General features: G+C 43.7%; 1 protein-coding gene across 3 annotated transcripts in view; it reads right to left on the bottom strand.

The window, feature by feature from the left end:
• Window positions 1–24,673, bottom strand: part of CEP192 (centrosomal protein 192) — a 1,292,743-nt gene that overhangs the window by 943,768 nt on the left and 324,302 nt on the right. For all 3 annotated transcript variants that reach the window (XM_029590939.1, XM_029590938.1, XM_029590940.1), the window contains one exon: window positions 3,808–4,207. In XM_029590939.1, coding sequence (XP_029446799.1) covers window positions 3,808–4,207 — 400 coding nt within the window. The remainder of the gene's footprint in view (window positions 1–3,807; window positions 4,208–24,673) is intronic.

The raw sequence follows: 24,673 nt of genomic DNA on the forward strand, positions 1-24,673 counted from the left end.
TGGATATCCTGGAAAGCTGCACTGGTCGGTAGATTTTCTTATTATTACCAATCATCTTTATATCATACATTGCAGTTTCCGGCTGGTCACAAAACCGCATCTTCTCACTCCTGGGCCCAAGCTGGCATCCTGACTATCGGACATGTCTGTCAAGGGGGCCAGATCCTGCCTTTTTCGCAGATGGGACTACAATATGGAATTCCAACTACTGATTACCTCCCATATGCCCAGATTTATCATTTTCTGCATAACCTTGTGCGACGTCAAGAATTACGGCCCACACGGTCTCTCTTTGAGAATTATTGTGAAGGAGCGGACAAGCTGACTAAAGTGGCGTCTAAAATATATGGTCTGTTAAACGCTCCCCCTATCTCGAAGATGTCTCATATACGCCAATGGGAATGCGAACTCGGTACGATCCTATCGCCTCAAGAGTGGGAACAAATATTCGACGGGGTGGGCCATAGTTCTACATCGACCAGAATCCAGGAGAATGGCTATAAACTTCTTTACAGATGGCACATGGTTCCAGAACGAATACATACACTTTATCAACACTACTCACCACTTTGCTGGCGAGAATGTGGGTTAGCGGGCTCGTTCTTACATATATGGTGGACTTGTCCGAAAATAGCGTGCTTCTGGCTTGATCTACAGCGCTGGGTTTCCCCACTCTTATCCCAGCCTATCCAGCTAACTGCCAAAATGGTGCTTCTTAATAGCTTAATCACTGGACTGAAGAAGGGCCAGCAACGGTTCTGCCAGCAAGTATGGACAGCTGCCCGCCTTCTGCTGGCTAAGTTTTGGAAAAGCCCTCGGGTTCCAACGTTGGCGGAAGTCACCACCTTGCTACGGCAACACAAACGTCTTGAGTATCTTACTGCTCTCCGATATAACCGCCTTCAGTCCTACCAGAATACATGGTCCTTTTTTCCATAAAGTTATCCAGTCACCCGATTGTTTTTTGGGAGCAGCTTTGCTTTACTATACTGGAGTATTGCACTGCTTCTCACTATCCCTGCCTGGTGCCTTTTCCCTGCCCTTTGGGACTCGGCTCATTGAGCTCAGACACACCTGTGACCAGATTGGACCTGCTGTATTTTCCACCTTGCTCCTTGTCATTTTTAGGAATTTTTTGTGTTGTTTTCTGATAGGGCACTGTGTATCATATTCATTTTCTGTCTTATCACCTTGTATTGAACTCAGCCCTGGAAGATATTCTTTTATTCCTGTAACCGGGAACTGTGGGAATAAGGGGGGGGGGGGGAAGGGGGGGGGGAAGGTTGGGGTTTGTTCATGGCACATAGTTGAAATGTTGTATAGTTCTATAAGCATGTTTATGTAATGGCGTCCATGTGGTGGAAGAGTTATGGCTCTGTTTTCTTTTTTGTGTCAAATATGATCATTACATACCATGCACTGAAAATCAATAAAAATGTTTATAACAAAAAAAAAAAAAGAACTAAGCCTGCATCCCACCCATCCGATACCATCCCCACTAAAACCTTCCTCTCCATCCCCAACATCATTGCAAAACCCATAGCAGACATCATCAACTGCTCAGTTCCCAATTCCCTAAAACACACTGTAGTCAAACCCCTTATCAAGCAGCCATCCCTTGACCCCAAAGACCCAGCCAAATACCGTCCCATCTCCAACCTCCCCCTCATCGTGAAAATCATGGAGAAGGTGGTAAACACCCAACTAATGGACTATCTCGTAGACATCCTTCACTCCTCCCAATTTGGCTTCCGTAAAAATCTGAGCACAGAAACCCTCCTATCCCTCACTGACTCCCTCCTCACTGGCCTTGACCAAGGTCATAACTATCTCATTGCGTTCCTCGACATCTCTGCGGCTTTTGATACGATAAGCCACAATCTCATGTCCCGACTAGCTGATATTGGTATCTCTGGCATAGCCCTCCTCTGGTTCAGATCCTATCTGGCCAACAGACGTTTCTCTGTTAAACTAGGCATCTCAGAATCCACACACTATACCCTCTCTCAAGGAGTGCCTCAAGGCTCCTCCCTCTCTTCCACCCTCTTTAACATCTACCTCCTGCCTCTCTGTCATCATCTATCAGATCTTGGTCTCAAATTCTACATCTATTTAATGTTGTCCAAATCATCATCCCTCTCCGTGAATCATTATCCGCAACTCTAAGCTTCTGGGAGAAATGCCTCTCATCCATAAACTCACTACACACCTCCCTACAACTTGCCCTCAACTCATCAAAAACTGAGCTCCTCCTTCATCCACAACCACCAGACCTTCAAGTTCCTTCCCTCCAAAGACCCCACGGCCATCTGCCTCATTTCTCAGCCCCTTGTACAAAACCTTGGCGTCCTAATCGACCCACATATGAATCTAAAAAAACACATTAGCTCTGTCCCTAAAGGAGGCTTCTACAAGCTCAATATTATAAAAAAGCTCAAGCCCCTTCTCCACACACATGATCTCAAAACTGTCATCCAAGCCACCCTTTCTTCTAAGCTGGATTACTGCAACTTCCTGTACCTAGGCCTCCCCTACTCCACCATCAAACCATTATAGATACTACAAAATGCAACAGCAAGGATAATCAGCAATGCACGCAAAACTGACCACATAACCCCTATCCTCAAGGAACTACACTGGCTCCCTATCTCATCCCATATCCTTTTCAAAACACTCACTATCATACACAAATCTATCCACAAAAATAATTCCTCCTGGCTCAGCAAACCATTCCAACTCACACAAACTGTCTAACCTCAAATGCACACTACAAGTCCCACTCCTCAAAAAGGCCCGTCTCACAGCAACAAGGGACCGTGCTCTCTCAATTGCCGGCCCGACTCACTGGAATGCTCTACCTTCCAACCTCTGCCTGGAGCCATGCCCATTTAAATTCAGGAAAATGCTAAAGACCTGGCTCTTCCACCAGGCATTTCCAGATTAATTTCAATAATCTGTTCCCTCCACGCCCTCCCTTCCTTTCCTCACATAACGCCTCGCAACACGCCCCCTGTAATTTCTGTAAATATGTTCCCTGTCTATTTATTCACAGTGTCTTAGTTCCACTTTTCAGGCTCCCCGTTAGAGCCTCCTACCTTTGTTTTTCGGTTGCCCCCCTGTTCTTTGTAATTTCCATCTTCTGTTAAGATGTAAACCAATATGATGTGTATTCTAATGTCGGTATAAAAAAAGCTGTTAAATAAATAAAATAAATAAACTGAGGTCTGAAGCTCCGCGTGCGATCCCACGTGTGGAAAAACAGACTGATGAGAGTCGTTTTCTAGCGCGGAAAACCACGCACAGCCTCAGAGCAAAGCTCTGACATCACTAGTGAAGCTCCACCTCCCGGGCCTGATGGACAGTTCCCATGACAGCACGGCTAATTCAGCCCTGCTATCGACAGGAAAAAGCAGTTTGCTGCTTTAAACTATCAAAAGTGACAAACTGCTGAAAATGAAACATATCCAATTCACCTTATGAAAACCGAATGAGAAAAATGAGGCACTCTTTACATTGTGGGTGCACTGGAACTACTATAATGCTCATTTTTTCAAGAAATTCCTTGTAAGCTCAAAAATATAGTGCCCTAGGCAGTGAACTCTATTTGTGTGACTGCTGATTTACCTTGTCTTCAGAGAAGAACCTAAAGCCATAATTGTGTTTACTAAACCCTTAAGACAAGAAAGAAATGAAAACAGACTAATAGTTTTGAAGGATCAGACTTATTTTGCTCCCTATACGTCCATTTCTACACATTCAAAATTTGCAAGTATATTTAAAAATAGGTTTGATTATCCAAGTGTATACCTTTTTCATTCTCATCATCTTCCATGCCACAATTAATATTTTCTTCCTGTGCTAGCTGCCATTTATCTGAGGTATCTTGATACTCATTTCCAATCTTATGAGAGGGTGACAGATAAGCATCAGCCAGGCCAGGCTCATTCTTTCCAACAGAAGTCATATTGGCTATGTCTGTATTTTCTTTAGTGTGCATTTCAGATGCATCATAATATTGATCACTTAAATGGAATTCTTCAGGAATGAATGACAAAATCTTTGATAAATGATATTTGGATGGAGGTTCATGCATTGAAGCAACAGTGGACAGATTAAAAGTGGTCTTAACATTGCTGCAGGGCTCATATGCTGTATCCTTTTCTTTACATCTTCTGGCATTCAACTTTTCACTGTTATCCATTGTCTCCTAAGAAAAAGAAGAAGTAGTAAGGTATATTGCTTATATCCAGGTTCTATACAATCGATATTTCTGTACATGAAAATCTGGATAAACATACAGTACAGCAAATGTTGCTTACCTGTAACAGGTATTCTCACAGGACAGCAGGATATTAGCCCTCACATATGGGTGACATCACAGGATGGAGCCCAATCACGGAACACTTGTCAAAGTTTCTAGAACTTTGACTGGCACCTACTGGGCATGCCCAGAATGATACTAACCCTGCAACCAGCAGGGGTCCCCCTTCAGTCTTGTTTAAAAGCTATAGTAAGTGCCCAAAAATAAAATAAGAAAAGTAACGAACCCAACACCGCAGGGTGGTGGGCAGGTTTTGTGAGGACTAACACCCTGCTATCCTGTGAGAACACCTGTTACAGGTAAGCAACATTTGCTTTCTCACAGGACAAGCAGGATGGTACTCCTCACATATGGGTGAGTAACGAGCGGAGGATGTCCGAGATATGCACCACATGTACCCAAGACGTGCAACCGGCACAACAACTGGGGTGGAATTTGGTAGAGGGCATCCTGAACCCTAACGGGCAGGCGGAAGGGTGTTGGTACATCAAGTTGCAAAAAGGTTGCGCAAGACAGACTGGCCGAAGATGGAATCTTGTCTTCCATTCCTGTCCAAACAATAATGGGCTGCAAAGGTATGGAGAGAACTCCAGGAAGCGGCACCGACCGTAGGTGCGCTACTGAAGTTGCCATGGCCCTGATAGAGTGTGCTTTAACATGGTCTTGAAGTGGAATGCCTGCTTGCTAATAGCAAAAGGATATGCAGTCCGCTAACCAGGAGGAGAGAGTCTGCTTACCCACAGGTCGCCCCAACCTGGTCGAATGGAAAGAAACAAACAGTTGAGTGCTTTTTCTTTGGGCGGTTGTACTGTCTAGATAGAATGCTAGAGCCCGTTTACAGTCAAGGGTATGCAGAGCCTGTTCTTCCGCATTAGAATGGAGCCTGGGAAAGTAGGTAGGTAGTATGATGGATTGATTAATATGAAACTCCGATACTACCTTAGGCAAAAACCTAGGGTGAGTGCGGAGTACTACCCGGTCGTACAGAAGTTTAGTGTAAAGTGGGAAGATAACTAGAACCTGTAATTCACTAACTCTGCGAGCAGATGTGATTGCCAGAAGAAAAATCACTTTCCATGTGATAGCGAAGATCACATGATTGGAGAGGCTCGAATGGTGGTTTCATGAGCCGACCCAAAACTAGGTTAAGGTCCCAAGAAGGGGCCGAAGGGCGCAGGGGAGGTTTGAGGTGGAGCAAGCCCTTCAAAAATCGTGTGACAAGGGGTTGTACTGAAATAGGAACATCCCCAACACCTTTATGGAAGGTGGCTACTGCACTGACACGCATCCTGATGGAAAAAGTTTTTAGACCTAACTCTGATAGGTGCCAGAGGTAGCCCAGAAACTTTGTGGTGGAACAAGTGAAAGGATCAAGGGACAGTGAGGAACACCATGATTTAAACCTGTTCCATTTGTAAAAATAAGATTCTCGTGGAAGGCTTCCGTGAAGCAATCAGGACACGGGAAACTGGCTCCGAGAGGTTGAGTGGCTGAAGAATTAACCTTTCAACACCCACGTAGTCAGGGACAAGGCCTGAAGATTGGGGTGGCGTAGGCACCCGTCGCTCTGAGTGAGCAGAAGCGGGTCCTTCACCAGGGGAATGTGCCTGCGAATGGAGAGGTCCTGAAGAATCTGAAACCACACTTGCTGTGGGCAGTGAGGGGCTATCAGGATCATGGTTCCCTTGTCCTGATGTAGCTTCACGAGAGTCATTGAGAGAAGTGGAAGTGAAGGAAATGCATAGAAGAGACCGGTGGCCCATGAGAGGGAGAACGCGACTCTTGGTAGTGAATGTTGGCTGCGATTGAGCGAGCAAAAGTTCTCTACTTTGCGGTTTTGAGGTGATGCAAAGAGGTCCAATGTAAGAGAAATCCTAGAGAGATCAGTGTGTAAGGTAAGACGTAGGGACATCAGAGCAGCTTGCTGAGTGGGAGCCCTGATCAACCAGTCGTCGAGATAGGGGTAGACATGAACATCTTGGGTCCTGAGGAAGGCTGCTACTACTACGAGACACTTGATGAAACTCATGGTGCAGATGCTAGGCCAAATAGGCCCAAAGCACTATCAATACCGAGTGCTCACATCAGGAATCTCAGAAATCTGCGATGAGACGGAGTTATCGCAATGTTTGTGTAAGCGTCCTAGAGGTCTAGAGAGCAGAGCCAGTCTTCCCTTTGCAGAAGAGGAAGGAGGGAATCCAAGGTTACCATCTTGAACTTTTCTCATTGGAGGTACTTGTTGAGTGCACGCAGGTCCAGAACTGGACGAACACCACCTGACTTTTTGGGGATTAGAAAGTACTGGGAATAAAAACAGAGGCCCTGTTGGGAGTAGGGTACTGGTTCGATTGCTCAGGATTGAAGGAGAGAGACCTCCTGGTCCAGGAGTAGTGAGTGGTCTGAGGTTCCCCAATTCAATCGAGGTGGGGAATCCGGTGGGATGAAGAGAAAGTTCAGGTGATAACCTTGAGAGATTATGGCAAGGACCCACTGGTCCGAGGTGATTATGTGCCAGATGTTGTTGAAATGACACAATCAACCTCCCACTGGTACATGTGGCAGTGGAAGTTGGCTGCTGCTCTCTATGCAGGAGTCAAAAACTGGAAGCAGGGCCCGGCTGAGGAGCTGCTTGAGGTTTTTGCTTACGAGGTTGTTGGGACTGGGCCTTTTGGAAAGGCTTTGTGGAGCGACCTCTAGACGGTGGTGGGTAGGACTTCTTTTGACGATAGAACGACTTTTTAGAGTCCTTCCTGAATGGTTGTTTGGCCGAATAGTCAGAAGGCATCAGAGAAAGTTGGCGAAGAGTCTCATGATGAGTCTTGAGCTGCGCCACTGTCTATTGGATCTGTTCACCAAACAGATTGTCTCCAATACAAGGCAGATCGGACAATCTGTCTTGGACTTCAGGACGTAAGTCCGAAGACTTAAGCCATGCCCATCTTCTTGCAGAAATAGCAGCTGCAGAAACCCTGGAAGCGGTGTTGAAGATGTCATAAGAGGACCTTATTTCATGTTTCCCCGCTTCAAAACCTTTATGGATCAGGGTTTGTAGCTACTCCTGGAATTTCTGAGGCAGGGAGTCTGCAAAGTCCTGTATTTGCTTGAATAGGACCCTATTGTACTGGGTCATATAAAGTTGGTAAGAGGCTATCCGAAAGATTAACATTGATCCCTGGAAAACACGATGACCAATGGCATCCAGGAATTTCTGTTCCTTGCCTGGAGGGAAGGAAGAATGGGGCTTTGAACATCGTGCCTTCTTTTGAGCAGATTCAACAACCATGGACTGGTGATCCAATTGAAGTTTCTGGAACCCTGGAGCTGATTGGACCAAGTATGTGGTATCTGCTTTGCAGTTGACTGGTGCTACCGAACCAGGGTGTTCCCAATTCTTTTTGAAAAGATCCAAAAGAACTTGATGGATAGGGATGGAGGTGATTTCTTTGGGAGCATCCAGAAATTGTAACAACTCCATCAACTGATGTCTATCACCTTGCTCAGTCTGTAGTTGGAAGGGAACCAACTCAGACATTTCCTTCACAAAATTGATGAAGGACCAGTCCTCTAGGGAGAATGCTTCCTGCTTTCGGTAAGAGAGGGTGGATATGGTAAATCATCGGTGTCCGGGGACAAATAGTCTGTCTAGGTGTCATAAGGATCAGTACTGGTCCCTATAGGCACCTGAGAGCGACGGGAGGAAGGTATTCCCGAAGGCCCTGGTCTAGGCTCCGAAGGCATCGAGGGAGTTATGGGAGGCACCGATGAAGGCATCGAGGGCATCGGTGGACGGATCGGCAGCACTGACGGCAACGGTATCTATGACGTCGATGGTTGAGGTATCGGCAGGACTCCCGATGGAGGAAGACAGAGCGGCGTTTCTCCTCCCGATGATAGGGCAAGTGGAGAGGGCACCGGAGCCATCGGTGACCCCGGATCCATCGTTGGAAAAGCAGCTATAAGCGCTTCCATCCTCAAAAGCAGTGGTGCCAATGCTGCCGGAATGGGATCAGTGGTCTGTTCCACAATCGGCACCAGTTTCAGCATCGGAGGAACCTGGAATCTGTGCATCGCCTTGTCGATGGCCTCCTGAACCATCCGGTCCAGCTCTTCACGGAGACCTGGAGCAATCAGCCCCAGTTCCGGAAGGGGAGAAGGAGGCAGAGGCATAGCCGGAGGGACCACAGTTAAGGGCGGAGTTGCGGCTTCCATTACCCGTCCCAGGGTAATGGAAGCCTCGGTGACCTGGTCTCAGAAAGGGTCGATGCCTTTTCTGGACGGGGTTTCTTCCATGGCAGCTCGGATGATGGCAAGGTCGATGATTTGCCTTCGTCGATGGTCCAAGGCTTTCGGTGTCGATGCCGAAGTTTCTCTCTATGATCCCCTCGATCCTGAGGGGGAGCAGAGTTAGTCGATGGCCGGGAAGTCGTCAACGCTGGACGGTCACCGGCCGGTACCAGATACAGGCACGACATGGACGGTGCCGGTTCGGACGACATCTAAGCTATGGACGGCGGAGTTTGAGACCAAAAGAGAAGTTCCATCTTCTCCATTCTGGTTTTGCAACATTTTGGTGTCATTAAGGCACATTTGGTGTAAGTCAGGACATCATGCTCACACCCTAAGCACATTACACAGACTTTATGGGGGTCTGTGATGGACATGGTGCAAGTGCAGTCAGGGCACAGACGGAACCCTGATACCATGGCCTTTGAAAAAATTGAGCCGCGGTACGGTCGACAGCCAGTAGGCCACAAGGGCCAAACTAGATGGGAATCAACCGGAATTGGGTAAAAACTTACTGGAGTACCGCGAAAGTAAAAAATTCAAGAGGAAGAACCCTGTGGGGTATTAAGGTTTGAAGTAATTCTGTCAGGAATCTCTAAGAGCTCCTTAACCCGCATGGCTACTGCTGCATGGAAAAAAGAAGACTGAAGGGGGACCCCTGCTGGTTCCAGGGTTAGTACCATCTGGGCTTGCCCAGTAGTTGCCAGTCAAAGTTCTAGAAACTTTGACAAAAGTGTTCCGTGATTGGGCTCCATCCTGTGATGTCACCCATATGTGAGGACTATGATCCTGCTTGTCCTGTGAGAAAGTTATACCTTGGCTGCATCCTACCAGCAGCCAAGCATATTCAAGCAAAGTCAACAGACCACTGGGCCATAACATGACCACACTAGGGGTTACCAGTCTACTGGCACACCAGGGCCTAGCTAGCCCAGATAGAAAACCCTGATTGTGCCAGAGGTCACTGATCAATGCCAAGACAACTGTCAGGACTCTTCCCTCTAACAGTGATTCAGGTCCTTCAACATCTAACGACATGCAATCTCAAGTAACCCTGCCATGGACCAGGCAGACAAAACAGAATTGTCCAGAGGCTGTGGCAGTTAGGTCTGAAACAATACTGACTATATCTTGTCATCATGCAGTAAGAAGACCAGGTCATCCCATATCTCCCAACATGGGCAAGTTAACTCACTAACATCAGACATTTAATATGAGCAAGAAATTTACTCTTAGTCAAACATCTTAAAATAGCTGGCCTTGCCTGTTTAGTTGTAGCCTGTTATCTCACTTGCATACTAGCCAAACTTGTTACTACTCTCTACAGAAACAAGGGGAGTAATCTGCAAAGAGCAGTAATTACTGCCGTTAACAGAAACATGGGGCTAACCAGCACGGAGTGGCAGTTACTACCATAAGAAGCTTGCTGGGCAGACTAGATGGACCATTTGGTCTTTTCTGCCATCACTACTATATTATAAACCCTAACAATCCTGTGGAACAATCCAAATGGACCAGAAATTACCACTCACCCTGGGTTACAGAGATATATGCTTTAAGCATTCAACTCTGGTAATAACTTAATTGTGGGATTCTACCCTTATAACTATCTGACCTTTACACAACCATCCTGCTCTTCTTTTTATAAATTCTTCAGAAAAAAAATGAATTTGCAAAGAATGACATATAGAGACCACAGATAAAACAAACAAGAAGTAGACTAGAAAACTCTGGGCTTATAACTGATATTGATCTATTTAAAATTTCCTCATTTGATCAATTTGCAGCCAAAAGGATTAGGAATATGGTCTGCCTCTACGCCCCTCCCCCCATGCACTCTGCTAAGATAAAGAAAATCAAAGATCGGTGTATGTAAAAAGCCCTTTATTGAAATTTGCCTGACTCTGGCCGTGTTTCGCTCTTTGGTCGAGAGCTGCCTCAGGGAAAACTAGAAACAAATATATAAAATGTTAAAAAATAAACACAAACAAATGATAAAATTAATAAACAAACATGGGTGTACAAACATCAAAAATAATGCAAATCGTAACATGTATGTGTGCGGACAACACAATGAAATACAGAAACGATGTAGACAAAGAACGCAGGACACAGTCTGTGTGCAGGTCACATTAAATACAAACAATAGTAGTAGAAACAGGTAACAATGCGCTGGAGAGGATTGACTTGGTGTTAATATGAACCGCAATGCAATTATTGTGGTTAAAATGTAATAAAGTGCCAGGGAGTAAAGTGTTTTGGATCATAACACAGGAGGTTGTAAAAAATAAAAAAAATATATAAAAACTGAAATTGGAAATGCTTACTAAATGTGAGCAGGACTTATTGCATGCCTGCAGGGCCCAAGCCACAATGTTTGTGCGTCCACTATGGTTATACAAGTTTTAGTTCCTATTTAAAATAAAACAGAAATTAAGAACAAATCGCCTGGTAAAACAAAATGAAAAAGATGAGATCACAAAATAAAATAAATAAAAAATGAAAAGGATAAAATTAACAAAAAAATGAACCAAAATAAGAACTGAATACCCAATGTAACTTAAATAAAAAAGTATCTGAAACTATTTGTCAATATAAATGAGTGACAGAGTGTAAACTGTACAGTGTGAAGATCATAATAAGTGGGGACCTTATTCAGATGTGCCAGTTTACCTGTTCTTTGAAACATGTAGTAATGACATGTAGCACCAAATGTGAAGAACACTTCATTCAATTTTTATCCTCAAAGCACTGATAGGATATATGAGACTAAAAATACAAAAGAAAAGTCATTCCAAAATGTAAAGCTACATGTCAACAGACTGTGTAATTTAAAAATATTGACTAGCTACAAATACCGTATGGAAACTGACATGATGGTCTGTGAATATACTTAACGATATTTTAGAAAACAACTCAAAAACCAGACCAAAACAGATAGAAAATTATAACTAGCATACTGATAAAAAATGAAAAGAAAAGAAAAGCAAACTGCCACTGCCAAATCAAAACTTAGCATCAGTGGTAAGACTGCAGAACCACTATAAATACGTGTCTCAATTCAATCGATCCTAATACGCAAGGAATTTTTTTATAAAAACAAAAACAGAGTGCTGAAATTTGCCTGCCAACTGATGAATATCAAAAGTAAGTCCAAAAGCATACCTGTGGTATTCAAATTAAAGGTGAGATACGTCAGGTAGACTTCTATAAAATAACTCGCAATATATGGATAACTGCACGCCAAAATTGAAACCAGTTGCTGTCACCGGTTTACCTATTGTGAATCTTAATTAGAAAGGAAAAATCACCCACAAATGTATAAACACATGAAAAGAAAAACGAGCTGCCAATGCCGAGTCAAACCTAAACATCAGTAGAGAACCACTGAATACCCATGAATGTATGCCGCACCTAATCAATTGCAATTAGTCAAGATGCACAAATGTATTTAAAAAAATTGCCAAAATCAGAGCGCTGAGCTCTGCCTACCATCTGACGGATGTCAACAGCTTCGATTCAGTCGCATACCTGCGGTGTGCGTCATTGCCGGTTCGGCCGCAAATCGATAGTAAAAAACGCCAGGCAGGGATTTATAGAGAGTCTCGCACCAAAATTAGAAACAGTCGCTGCAGGCAAATTTCAGCACTCTTTGTTTTTATAAAAAAAATTGCTTGTGTATTAGGATCGATTGAATTGAGACATGTATTCATAGTGGTTCTGCAGTCATACCACTGATGCTAAGTTTTGATTTGGCAGTGGCAGTTTGCTTTTCTTTTCATTCATTTTTTATCAGTATGCTAGTTATAATTTTCTATTCGTTTTGGTCTAGTTTTTGAGTTTTCTAAAATATCGTTTTAAGTATATTCACAGACCATCAGGTCAGTTTCCATACGGTATTTGTAGCTAGTCAACATTTTTAAATTAAACACAGTCTGTTGACATGTAGCTTTACATTTTGGAATGACTTCTTTTGTATTTTTAGTCTCATATATCCTATCAGTGCTTTGAGGATAAAAATTGAATGAAGTGTTCTTCACATTTGGTGCTACATGTCATTATTACATGTTTAAAAGAACAGGTAAACTGGCACATCTAAATAAGGTCCCACTTATTATGATAATCTTCACACTGTACGGTTTACACTCTGTCACTCATTTATATTGACAAACAGTTTCAGATACATTTTTATTTAAGTTACATTGGGTATTCAGTTCTTATTTTGGTTCATTTTTTATGCTAATTTTATTCTTTTCATTTTTTGTTACTAGCTGTACCCGGCCATGCGTTGCTGTGGCTCAGTCTGGTTAAATGGAAAAGAAAGAAAAGAGAAAGCGCACGTTTCGAATATGATTAATTTCACAATGCTTGTGGGTATAGCAAATTTGCTTACCTTGTAATAGGTGTTATCCCAGGACAGCAGGATGTAGTTCTCACATATGGGTGACATCACTAACGGCGCCCTAATGCGGGAAAAACTTCTGTCAAAGTTTCTAGAAACTTTTGACTGGCAGCCTGGGGCTACTGAGCATGCCCGGCTTGCCATGATATTCCCTGCCACAGGGGTCTCACTTAAGTCTCGTATGTAGCAATAAGCTTTAGCAAAATAAAATAAAGGCGTGAATGCCCAACTCCGCGGGGTGGCGGGTGGGTTCTGTGAGGACTACATCCTGCTGTCCTGGGATAACACCTATTACAAGGTAAGCAATTTTGCTTTATCCCAGGACAAGCAGGATGATAGTCCTCACATATGGGTGATTAGCAAGCTAGAGGCTGAGTCATTGTCCATGATGTAGCAATGATGTGGTATGTAGGAAATGAGTCAGCCGAAGATAACAGCAGGTTGGTTGTAGAAGGAGTTGGGATTATACTGGAAACAAGTTCTGTAACACAGTTTGTCCATAGGCTGAATCTTCTCGTCCTTGCTTGTCCAAACAGTAATGAGCTGCAAAGGTGTGAAGGGAACTCCATGCTGCTGCTTTACATATGTCAAGGATTGGCACTGAACGAAAATGTGCTACTGAGGTTGACATTGCTCTTACTGAATGTGCCTTTACTCGCCCTTGAAGAGGAAGGCCTGCTTTTTCATAGGAAAATTGTATGAAATCTGCTAACCAGTTGGATAGAGTATGTTTACCCACTGCTTTACCTGGTTTATTTGGATCATAGGAAACAAAAAGCTGATTTGATTGTCTGAGGGATGTAGTGCGATTTAAATAAAAGGACAATGCACGTTTACAGTCCAAAGTATGTAAAGCTCTTTCCCCTTGGTGAGAGTGAGGCCTTGGAAAGAATGTGGGTAGAACTATGATTTAAGTGGAATTTCGTAACTACATTGGGAAGGAATTTTGGGTGTGTACGGAGAACCACTCTGTCATGTAGAAACTTTGTATAAGGTTCATATGTGACAAGTGCTTGTAACTCACTAACTCTTCTAGCTGATGTAATGGCTATGAGGAAGATAGTCTTCCATGTGAGAAATTTGAGATCACAAGAATGTATGGGTTCGAAAGGAGAATGCATTAATGCTGTTAAAACCAGATTCAGATCCCATTCTGTGACTGGAGGCCGAATTGGTGGTTTAAGGTGAGTTAGACCTCTCATAAACCTACTGACAAGAGGTTGTGTGGATATAGGTGCATCTCCCATCTTGTTATGGTAAGCTGAGATTGCACTCAAATGTACTCTTATTGATGAAGTCTGAAGACCAGAGTCTGAAAGATGGTATAAATAGTCTAGAAGAGAAGTAGTGGGGCAATTGAAAGGATCAATATGGTTCTGTCTGCACCACAAAGTGAACCTTTTCCATTTGAAAGAATAATTCTTTCTTGTGGAAGGTTTGCATGAAGCTATAAGCACTTGAGAAACAGTGGTTGAAAGATTGAGTGGTTGTAAGATCAAGCTTTCAACATCCATGCCGTCAGGGATAGGGATTGAAGGTTGGTATGGTGCAACCGACCCTGATACTGAGTTATGAGATTAGGAGCTACTCCCAGGCGAATTGGATCCCTGACTGATAGGTCTAGCAGTGTGGGAAACCATACTTGTCGAGGCCAGTATGGGGCTATGAGTATCATGGTCCCTTTGTCTTGTTGTAGCTTCACTAGAGTTTTTGTTATAAGCGGTATTGGGGATACGCGTATAGTAGGCCTGAGTTCCAAGGGCGAGCAAAGGCGTCCTTGGCCGGCTGGTTCTTCTGTTTGTGTAGAGAACAGAAGTTGTCCACTTTGTGATTCAGATGTGACGCAAACAGGTCTATTATTGGTTGTCCCCAACTCTGGAATAGCCTGGTCGCTACTGAATGATCAAAGGCCCACTCGTGTGGTTGGAACTGACGACTGAGTCGATCTGCTAGTACATTGTGAATCCCTGCTAGATAAGTGGCCTGTAGGAACATTGAGTGATGCAAAGCCCAAGCCCAAATCTGTGCAGCTTCTTGACAAAGGAGATACGAACCCGTACCTCCCTGTTGATGTACCACATGGCTACTGTATTGTCTGTCTGGATCAGAACAGTCTTGTGTGAAAGGCAGTCCTTGAACGCATGTAGCGCATAACGTATAGCTCGAAGTTCTAGAAAATTGATTTGAAATGTGGCTTCGAGTTTTGTCCAAGTCCCTTGAGTTTGGAGAGTGTTTATGTGAGCTCCCCAACCCAAGGTGGATGCATCTGTAGTTAATGTTATCTGAGGAACTGGTTTCTGGAAGGGTAGGCCCTTGCGTAAATTGTCCTTGGCTGTCCACCATCGCAGTGATGAGCGTAGTTGGTGGGTTACTTGAATTGGATAATGTAATGGTTGAATGGCTTGGATCCATTGTGATCGTAGAGTCCATTGGGTTACTCTCATGGCGAGTCGTGCCATAGGAGTGACATGAACTGTGGAGGCCATGTGGCCTAGTAAGGTAAGAAACTGATGGGCTGTCGCTTGCTGTTGTAAGGAAATTGAGTGTGCCAACAGGGACAGTGTGTCTGGACGATTTCGGGTAGAAAAGCCTGTGCAGTGGTTGTGTTTAATTCTGCTCCTATGAATTGGAGTAGATGAGAAGGAGTAGTGTGGGATTTCTGATAATTGATGAGGAATCCCATTTTGTGAAGTACAGCTATTGTGTGATGTAGAGAGGTTACTGCTCCTTGCTGTGATTGACTTTTGATGAGCCAATCGTCGAGATAAGGAAAGACATGAACACCTTGTTTGTGTAAGTGTGCTGCTATCACTGCCAGGCATTTGGTGAACACTCTGGGAGCTGAAGCGAGGCCGAATGGCAACACTCTGTATTGGAAATGCTGGTGTCCTACTGTGAAACGCAGATACTTGCGATGAGGAGGGAATATAGGAATGTGTGTATAAGCATCTTGAAGATCCAGAGAACAAAGCCAATCTCCCTTTTGCAGAAGTGGAAGCATGGTGCCTAGAGAAACCATCCTGAACGTTTCTTTTTTAAGAATTTGTTGAGATTTCTGAGATCTAGGATGGGACGTAGTCCTCCGGTTTTCTTTGGAATGAGGAAATACCGGGAATAGAATCCTCTGCCCTTCTGACTGTGTGGTACTTGCTCCACAGCTCTTGCTTTCAGAAGAGCGGATAATTCTGTTTGTAATTGAAGTATGTGATTGTGATGGGAATAATGTGGTGGAAACTCCTGAGGGAGTGATGTGAAGTCGAGGCGATAGCCTTGATGTATTATCGAGAGGACCCAATAATCGGATGTTATTGATGTCCACTCCTTGTAGAAATGGGATATTCTTCCTCCAACTGGTAAGGTGGTTTGGGGATTGGAATATAGGCCTTGTTCTCTGAATTGTGTTTCAAAAACCTGAGGCAGGTCCTGTCTGAGGAGCTGGTTGGGCCCTCGCAGACCGCTGTTGTCTCTGTTGAGGTCTTTGTTGAGACCTTGGAGGTCTTGTTCTAGATGTGGGAGGATAGTATCTTTTTGGTCTGTAAAAAGGATGTTTTGCCTCCCTACGTGGTGGTCTGCGACTTGTGTGCATTGCAGAGTCATGAGGTAGCATTGAGAGTTGCTTTAGAGTCTCCGAGTGCTCTCGAAGCTGAGCCACAGCGTCCTGAACCTTGGTACCAAACAGATTATCTCCCTGGCAGAGAAGGTCAACCAGTTTGTCCTGGACTTCTGGCCTTAAATCAGAGGCCTTGAGCCAGGCCCACCTTCTGGCACTAATGCCTGATGCTGCTGTTCTTGAAGATGTTTCAAAGGCATCATAGGCGGCTCTGACCTCGTGCTTCCCTACGTCTAAGCCTTTTTGAATAATGTTTTGTGCTGCATCTTGGTGTTGTTGAGGCAGAGAAGGTACAAATTCTTCAATTTGCTTCCAGAGATTTCTCTGGTGTTGAGTCATATAAAGTTGGTATGCTGAAATCTTTGAGTTTAGCATGGCTCCTTGATAGATTTTCCTACCCATCTGATCTAAAAACCTATTGTCCTTTCCTGGAGGAATTGAGGCATGGGTTCTGGTCCTGCGAGATTTCTTTTGTGCAGATTCAACTACAAGGGAATTGTGAGGAAGTTGATTTTTCTCATACCCTGGTGCTGATTGTACGAGATAGGTAGAATCTACCCTTTTATTAACTGCAGGAGTTGTGCAGGGATGTTCCCAAATTCTCTGCTGGAGTTGTAGTAGCACTTCATGGATAGGGATGGCCAGATTGTGCTTAGGGGGATCTACAAACTGTAGAATTTCCAGGGTCTGTTGCCTCATCTTTTTCAGCTTGTAGTTGAAAAGGTATAGACTCTGACATCTCCTGGATGAAGGATGAAAATGAAAGGTCCTCTGGAGGTGACTGTTTCTTGGACTGAGGTGGAGAGGGGTCAGACAAAGTCTTCTGATGAGGGCTCAGATGCGGTGTCAGACCAGGTATCAGAAGTTGGAGTTTGATATGGAGGAGGTGTAGGCTTTTGGGGTGGAGGTATCCCAGAAGGTCCCTGTAATGGGGCATGTGGGTCAGGTTAAGTTTCCTGTTTCTCCTCTTCTTGCCCTGGCATAACAGGCAAAGAAGCCAGAAGGTCTTGGTATCTCTTGGTGAGAAGGTTATGCAATGCTGCTTCTGAGCTAGTAGTTTCTGTAGCTGCAGTGGAAGGTTTTGGTAAAGAATGTTTGAATTTTCCCGATGACTTGTGCATGGAAGTTGTTTTCCTTTGTAAAGGAGGTATGGATGGTGCCATTGTATAAAGAGACATCGACTGTGTAGTAGATGGCATCATCGATGTCAGAAAAGAAAACATCGAGATAGGAATCATCGATGTGCTGGATGGTGTCGATGTTATAGGTCGAGGTGGCAGCGAAGGCATCGAGAAAGGTATAGGCACCGATGATATCGATGGAATTAATGCCTGAACAGGCTCCGTCATCGATGTACTTATCGGTATTGAAGTAGACATCAGCGGAATCGAAGGCATCGAAGATACCGCTGGCATCGGCGTATACGCCAGCATCGACGGAACCGTTGGCATTGGCTGTGAAGCCGGTATCGATGAAACCTCTATCCTCTGCGATACCGCCGGCATCGACATGGGTCTCTGCATCGGCGATGGCGCCGGAATTTGTTGTTTTAAGGCGTCGGTGACAATTTGTTTGATCAACGTAGTCAAGTCAGGAATCGAAGTCGATGACAGTGTTGACGTCGACGGTGTCGATGCCGGAACCGAGGGAACGGAAGTCGCCGTAGTCGAAGCCGTTTTTTGTCTCTTAGCGAGCAGTTCTTCCGGCGGTGGAAGCGGTGGGATAGAACGATGCCGTCGGTGCTTATGTTTTGGCCTCGATTCAGTTACTGACCTTTTCGATGAAGTAGAGGGTGTTGGTGAAGAGGCATCGCCGGAACCCTCTGGAAGTAGTTTTTTAAGAAGAATTTTCTTCGTAAGTCCCACCAGAGATGATTTTGTGGAAGTTGTCGGGGAAGGCCCCGATTGAATCTGAAAAAGCTGTGCCATTTTATTCTTGGCGGAGTTTTCTGCCTTTTAGAGTCATCTCTTGGCATTCTGGACAGGAAGAGATCTCATGCTGTCCTCCAAGGCACTGAACGCATTCTAAATGGGGATCCGTTATGGACATCGCTTGTTTACAGGCTGGGCATTTTTTGAAGCCTGAGGCCATAACTGTATCGACGGCCGTCTATGCAAATTTTGGAATTTGTAAATCGGAAATCAATTTCCTTGTCACCGTCCGGTGACAATCACTGTGAGACCCCAAATGGGGTCTCACAGTTGTCAAAGTTGTGAGGAAAACCTCACAGGGCTCCTATGACCGCGATGTCGATGGCAGCGCGGAAAAACGAAGACTGAAGTGAGACCCCTGTGGCAGGGAATATCATGGCATGTCGGGCATGCTCAGTAGCCCCAGGCTGCCAGTCAAAAGTTTCTAGAAACTTTGACAGACGTTTTTCCCGCATTAGGGCTCCGTTAGTGACGTCACCCATATGTGAGGACTATCATCCTGCTTGTCCTGGGATAAACAATATTTTTTGTTCCATTGTCTGTGCAGATATAGAGATTGTTTGGTTTGCCAACTCTAGAACACGCAACATATAATTGTCCATGTGAGAAGCAATCCGTGTCTAGATGTAAACCGCATAATTCTAGAAATAAAAAAGAAAAAAACTATACTCACTAAATGAACGGTATGGTAAACGACAGCTCAAATCCAACGCAATGTCACACGAAATAATTAAATCAAAATGAAAATAAATCGAAATCTATGAAAATTCAATTTAACAATGCAATCGGAAACATTGAAATGGAATCATAAAATATTTAGTCCAAGCCATTAAGCCCGTTAAAACGGGCGAGATTTTTGTCCCCTCTCCTCCTACGTCTTTGCTCTGCTTCCCCCCCCCCCCCCCCCCCAGCACCACGAAGGGCCGGTGGCGGTGGTAGGAGCTGCAGCGGTGGCAGAGGGGGATCTCGCGAGGTGTAATGGTCCTGCCATCCCAACTCCCTCCCCCTTTCTCCGGTGGCGGAGGGACAGGCTCAGACCCCTTTCACTCTATCCTGCTCTCTACTGCGCATTTGTGGGCCGTGGGTCAGAGCCCATTTATATTGTAGATAGCGTGTGTTGCTTGCACGTCCAACAGATGGCGCTGTTTATCCAAAAAAGCATGTTTTTACCTGTCACAGGTATGACATCTACATAATATAGGTATATAAAAACTTGCACGTATTCGAATGCAACGTTGTGTCAAAATTTCAAAGCAATCTGGGAAGAACTTTCGGAGATTTAAGATTTTGAACAAACGAACATTTACATTTTTATTTATATAGATTTTATTTTGTAATCTCATCTTTTTCATTTTGTTTTAACAGGTGATTTGTTCTTAATTTTTGTTTTATTTTAAATAGGAGCTAAAGATTGTATACAATAGTGGACGCACAAACATTGTGGCCTCGGCCCTGCAGACATGCAATAAGTCCTGCTCACATTTAGTAAGCATTTCCAATTTCAGTTTTTATATTTTATTTTTTACAACCTCCTATGTTATTATCCAACACCCTTTACTCCCTGGCACTTTATTACATTTTAACCACAATAATTGCATTGCGGTTCATACTAACACCAAGTCAATCCACTCCAGCGCATTCTTACCTGTTTCTACTACTATTGTTTGTATTTAATGTTACCTGCACACAGACTGTGTCCTGCGTTCTCTCTACATTGTTTCTGTATTCCATTGTGTTGTCAACACACATACATGTTATGATTTGCATTATTGTTTATGTTTGTACACCCATGTATGTTTATTAATTTTATCATTTGTTATGTTTATTTTTTAACATTTTATGTATTTGTTTCTAGTTGCCCCTCAGGCAGCTCTCGACCAAAGAGTGAAACTCGGCCAGAGTCGGGCAAATTTCAATAAAGGGCTTTTTACATACACCGATCTTTGCTTTCTTTACCACTGCACAGCCAACTGGATCGGCTTCCTATTTGTTTTCTGGGACCATCTCTGCGAAGATAAGACCCTCCCATCTACGACCTCTCTCCCCTTCCGCCAATTCCAGACTCTGTGCATTCCACTTGGCTGCATCATATGCTTGGAATAAACATACTTCCTGATCTGGTGGGTCATGCGCCCTCTCTCACTTTGTTTAAATCCCATCTAAAAACCCATCTTTTTGAGGCTGCTTTTAAATCTTAAGCTATTGGTTTGCCTTCAGACTCATTAATTTTAACAATTGTCTGTTGACCTATATGTTCATCTTAATTATACTGTAAGCACTAATGAGCAGGGACTGTCTCATGTGTTTCTACAGTGCTGTGTATATCAAGTAGCACTATAGAAATATTAAGTAGTAGTTGTGGTTTCACAGGTTCAAGCTAAGTGTCAGCAGTCTTAACTCTGGAATCTTCAATGAAATTAAAGTGCTGAGGCTTTGATAAGCTCAGATTCATGGGTCACTTGCAATATGGTATTTTCCCTAACAAGAGCTAGAGGTTGTGATCACAGTGAGACAAAAAAAAAATTACAAAATTTCTAATCTACATTTTCTGATTAAGCTAAAAGAGCTGTAGCATGTCAACTATCCCAGCTTGCACACAAAAGAATTTGGACCTATTCCAATCAGTCTTCAGCCCAAGTTGCAGTACAGAGAATGCCTTTGTCATACTGGTTGACTATCTTTATAGGAACTTGGAAAGGAGAAATGAATCAGCCATTGTTCTTCACTATCTGTTGGCTGCCTTTACACCATTCACTGATATTTTAGCTAATCTTCTAGAGGTCTTCAGAGTCAAAAGCACAATGTAGAAATGGTTCAGCAGTATTCTTTCATTAGGCTTCCTTTTCTCCCCTGGACCACTGGTTCCCTACTGCAAAGTATTAGTTATACTCCTTTTCCCAGGGAACTCTGTCCAGGACCAGGATTCCCTGCTGCATTAGTTTTAAGAAACGCAGGCCAAGACTCTGGAGCCAATCTTTAAAGATATTCTGGAGTTTTCTTTTTTTTTTGTAATGTAATGTGTTTTATACATTGAAAATGGTTAATAAACAATATACATGAGTACACATGTAAAACTTGCACTGAACGATACAGCTGCTTGTTGCACCCTACTCCTCCAATCAACATATGGCCGCCAGATCTGATGGAACTGGGGCAGATGACGATGCTTTTGAGCGGTTATCTTATACATGGAACTCAGGGCATCCAGTTTCTGAAGTAATACATCCTGGCATGAAACCAAGAATTGTTTCCAGGTGGCCGCCATTAAACAGCGAGCCCCTATACAGAATTGATTTATCAACAAGCTTTTATATTTGGAACCCTCAACCGGCATATTTAAAAGACCATGGAGTGGAGACAAATCTACCCTCCTTTGCAAAATGCATTGTATAATATCAGTCACATCCTGCCAAAGCCTCCTCACCTTAGGACATTCCCACCACATATGAATAAAAGAACCCACCTGCCCGCAGCCCTTCCAACAGAATGTGTCCTCACGGAGGCGGGCTCTATGTAGCCTGTAAGGCTTGAGATGCCAACGAAACAATATTTTATAACCATTTTCAGTGAGAGCAGTGGACACAGAACACAGTTTAGTGCAATAGAATATCTGATACCATTCGTCATCTGTGAGTGAGTGGCCCAAGTCCTCCTCCCACTTATGAATGTATGTAGGTCGTCCCACCAAAGATCCCTGCAACATATTATAAATCTTTGATAATCCACCCTTAATGCGGTCAGCGAAATCGCACCACCCTTCAAAATTGAGATTTCCCCTAAGGTCCTCTGGTATGTGCTCCCGCTTCATAAATTGACGAAGTTGGATATAGGAATACTCAGCAGAGGGAGGTATCAGATAAATGTCCCTGAGTCGGTGAAAAGCTAGCACATCATTCGTCCCCCACAGTTGTCCTAAAGTGAGTATCCCACCAGCCCTCCAGACATGGAATAAAGAAGAATCCCAGCCCGGCACGAATTTAGTGTTGCGATATAGATGCGTGTTGGAAAAATACTTCCGATTCCCTATAAACAGATGTTTCCATTTAGCCCAATTATGTAGTGTAGTTTATAACGGTAGAGTGATGACACCTCCCATTTTCCATGTCGCTCTAGGCTGCCAAATAAGAGCTCTGAGTGGAATTGGACCCAGTAAGGCTTGTTCAATATCCACCCAGCGGGGAGATTCTCCTTGTTTATGCCAAGATAGTATAGCAGTTAGTTGTGCAGCCGCGTAGTACCACTGGAGTTTAGGGACCCCCATCCCACCTCTCAATTTTTGTCTATGTAGGATTGTGTGCGGTACCCGAGGTGGTCTCCGTTTCCATAAGAAAGCGAAGAGACGCTTCTGCCAAGTTTTCAGTAAGGCCGTGGGAAAGGGAATAGGCAGGGACTGAAAAAGAATTAAATTTTGGGAGAAAGTGATTTTTAAAATTGGTATCTTCCCGGTCCATGTGACCGGTAAATTGGACCATTGATCCAATTCCCAAAAGATTTTTGCCGTCAGTGGTATAAAATTTAATTTAAATAGGTCATGCAAATGAGTTCCCAATATGATTTCCAGATCTTTATTTTGGTTCCCGCCCACTTGAAGGGATATTGCTGTTTCAGTTGTGTAGCTAGGTCTTCGGACAGCGAAATGTTGAGCACTTCAGATTTATCAAGATTTAAATGAAATCAGGACACAGAGCTACATTCCATGAGTTTGTTTACTACTCCAGCCAAGGATTGTTGTGGGCTCGTCAGGGTAAATAATACATAGTCTGCAAATAGGGATAATTTATAATCTATGCCGCCAATTGATATGCCCGTTATTGACTGTTCCTCTCTAATTTTAGTGAAGGGCTACAAAAACAACACAAAAAGCAGCAGAGACAGCGGGCATCCCTTCCTTGTGCCTCGTCCAATAGGAAATGGGTCAGAATATACCCCGTTTACTTTTACCCTAGCCCTTGGGTTGTCATACAATTTACGAAGCCAGTTCAGGAATTCGGGGCCAAAATTCATCTTCTCTAGAGTTTTAAACAAGAACTGCCAATGGCCCATGTCAAACGCCTTTTCAGCGTCAACGGCCATTAATACTGCTGGGTTTTAGGTTTGTTTGACCTGCCATAATAAGTCTATAATTTTCCTGACGTTGTCCGTGGCCTTCCGCCCAGGAATAAAACCTGCCTGATCTGGATGTGTCAATTTAGCCATCACCCTATTAAGTCGAGTGGCTAATATTTTAGCTAAAATTTTCAGGTCTATATTCAGGAGCGAAATAGGTCTGAATGACCCACATTCGGAGGGGTCACTCCCAGGTTTAGCCAAAATAGTGATTCCAGCAACGTTAGCCTCTGGTGGTAAGGAGGCATCCCCCTGAAGAGCATTATACGCCGCCAGTAAATAAGGAGACAATTGATCTGCATATTTTCTGTAGAATAGACCCGTGTATCCGTTGAGACCCGGAGCCTTATTCATCTTAAGGGCTTTTATCGCTTGGGAAAGTTCCGTATGAGTAATGAGACTTTCAAATGACTGTTTTTCAGTATCTGTTAGCATGGGCAGATCTACTTTAGCTAGATAGGCGTCAATTGCCTCAGCTTTAATGTTGGTGTCTGCTGCGTACAACATCCCATAGAATTGTTGGAATCTATGCTGTATGTCCACCACAGAGTCCATCATGGTACCATCGGAAACCTTAATTCTCGTGATTTGATTTTGCGCAATGTGGTACTTCAATTTTCATAGCCCTGCCTTGTTGCCCCACTCGAAATGCTCTTGTTGTATAAGTTGTAACTGATAGGCAATATCACTCGCCTGCAGGCCTTTCAAATCATTACGAGCGCTCTGGAGCTGAGAATATAATCTAGTTGATTGGGATATTTTATGTTGCTTTTCTAAGCGAGATATATCAGATAGTAATGCATCAATTTTCGCATGTTTCACATGTTTTTGGTACAAGGCCTGGGATATAAATCTGCCTCAAAGAAAGACTTTTAAACATACCCAGCGTAATGGTTTAGTGTTCATTTGTCCCATTGAATTGTTGATACTCCTCCATCGACGACCGTATTGTCAGACAGAATGTATCGTCATCCAATAAAGAATCATTTAATTTCCAATATTTTAACCCTGGTCTATTT

The sequence above is a fragment of the Rhinatrema bivittatum genome, chromosome 2 (assembly GCF_901001135.1).
Source record: "Rhinatrema bivittatum chromosome 2, aRhiBiv1.1, whole genome shotgun sequence".
NCBI classification, from domain to species: Eukaryota; Metazoa; Chordata; class Amphibia; order Gymnophiona; family Rhinatrematidae; genus Rhinatrema; species Rhinatrema bivittatum.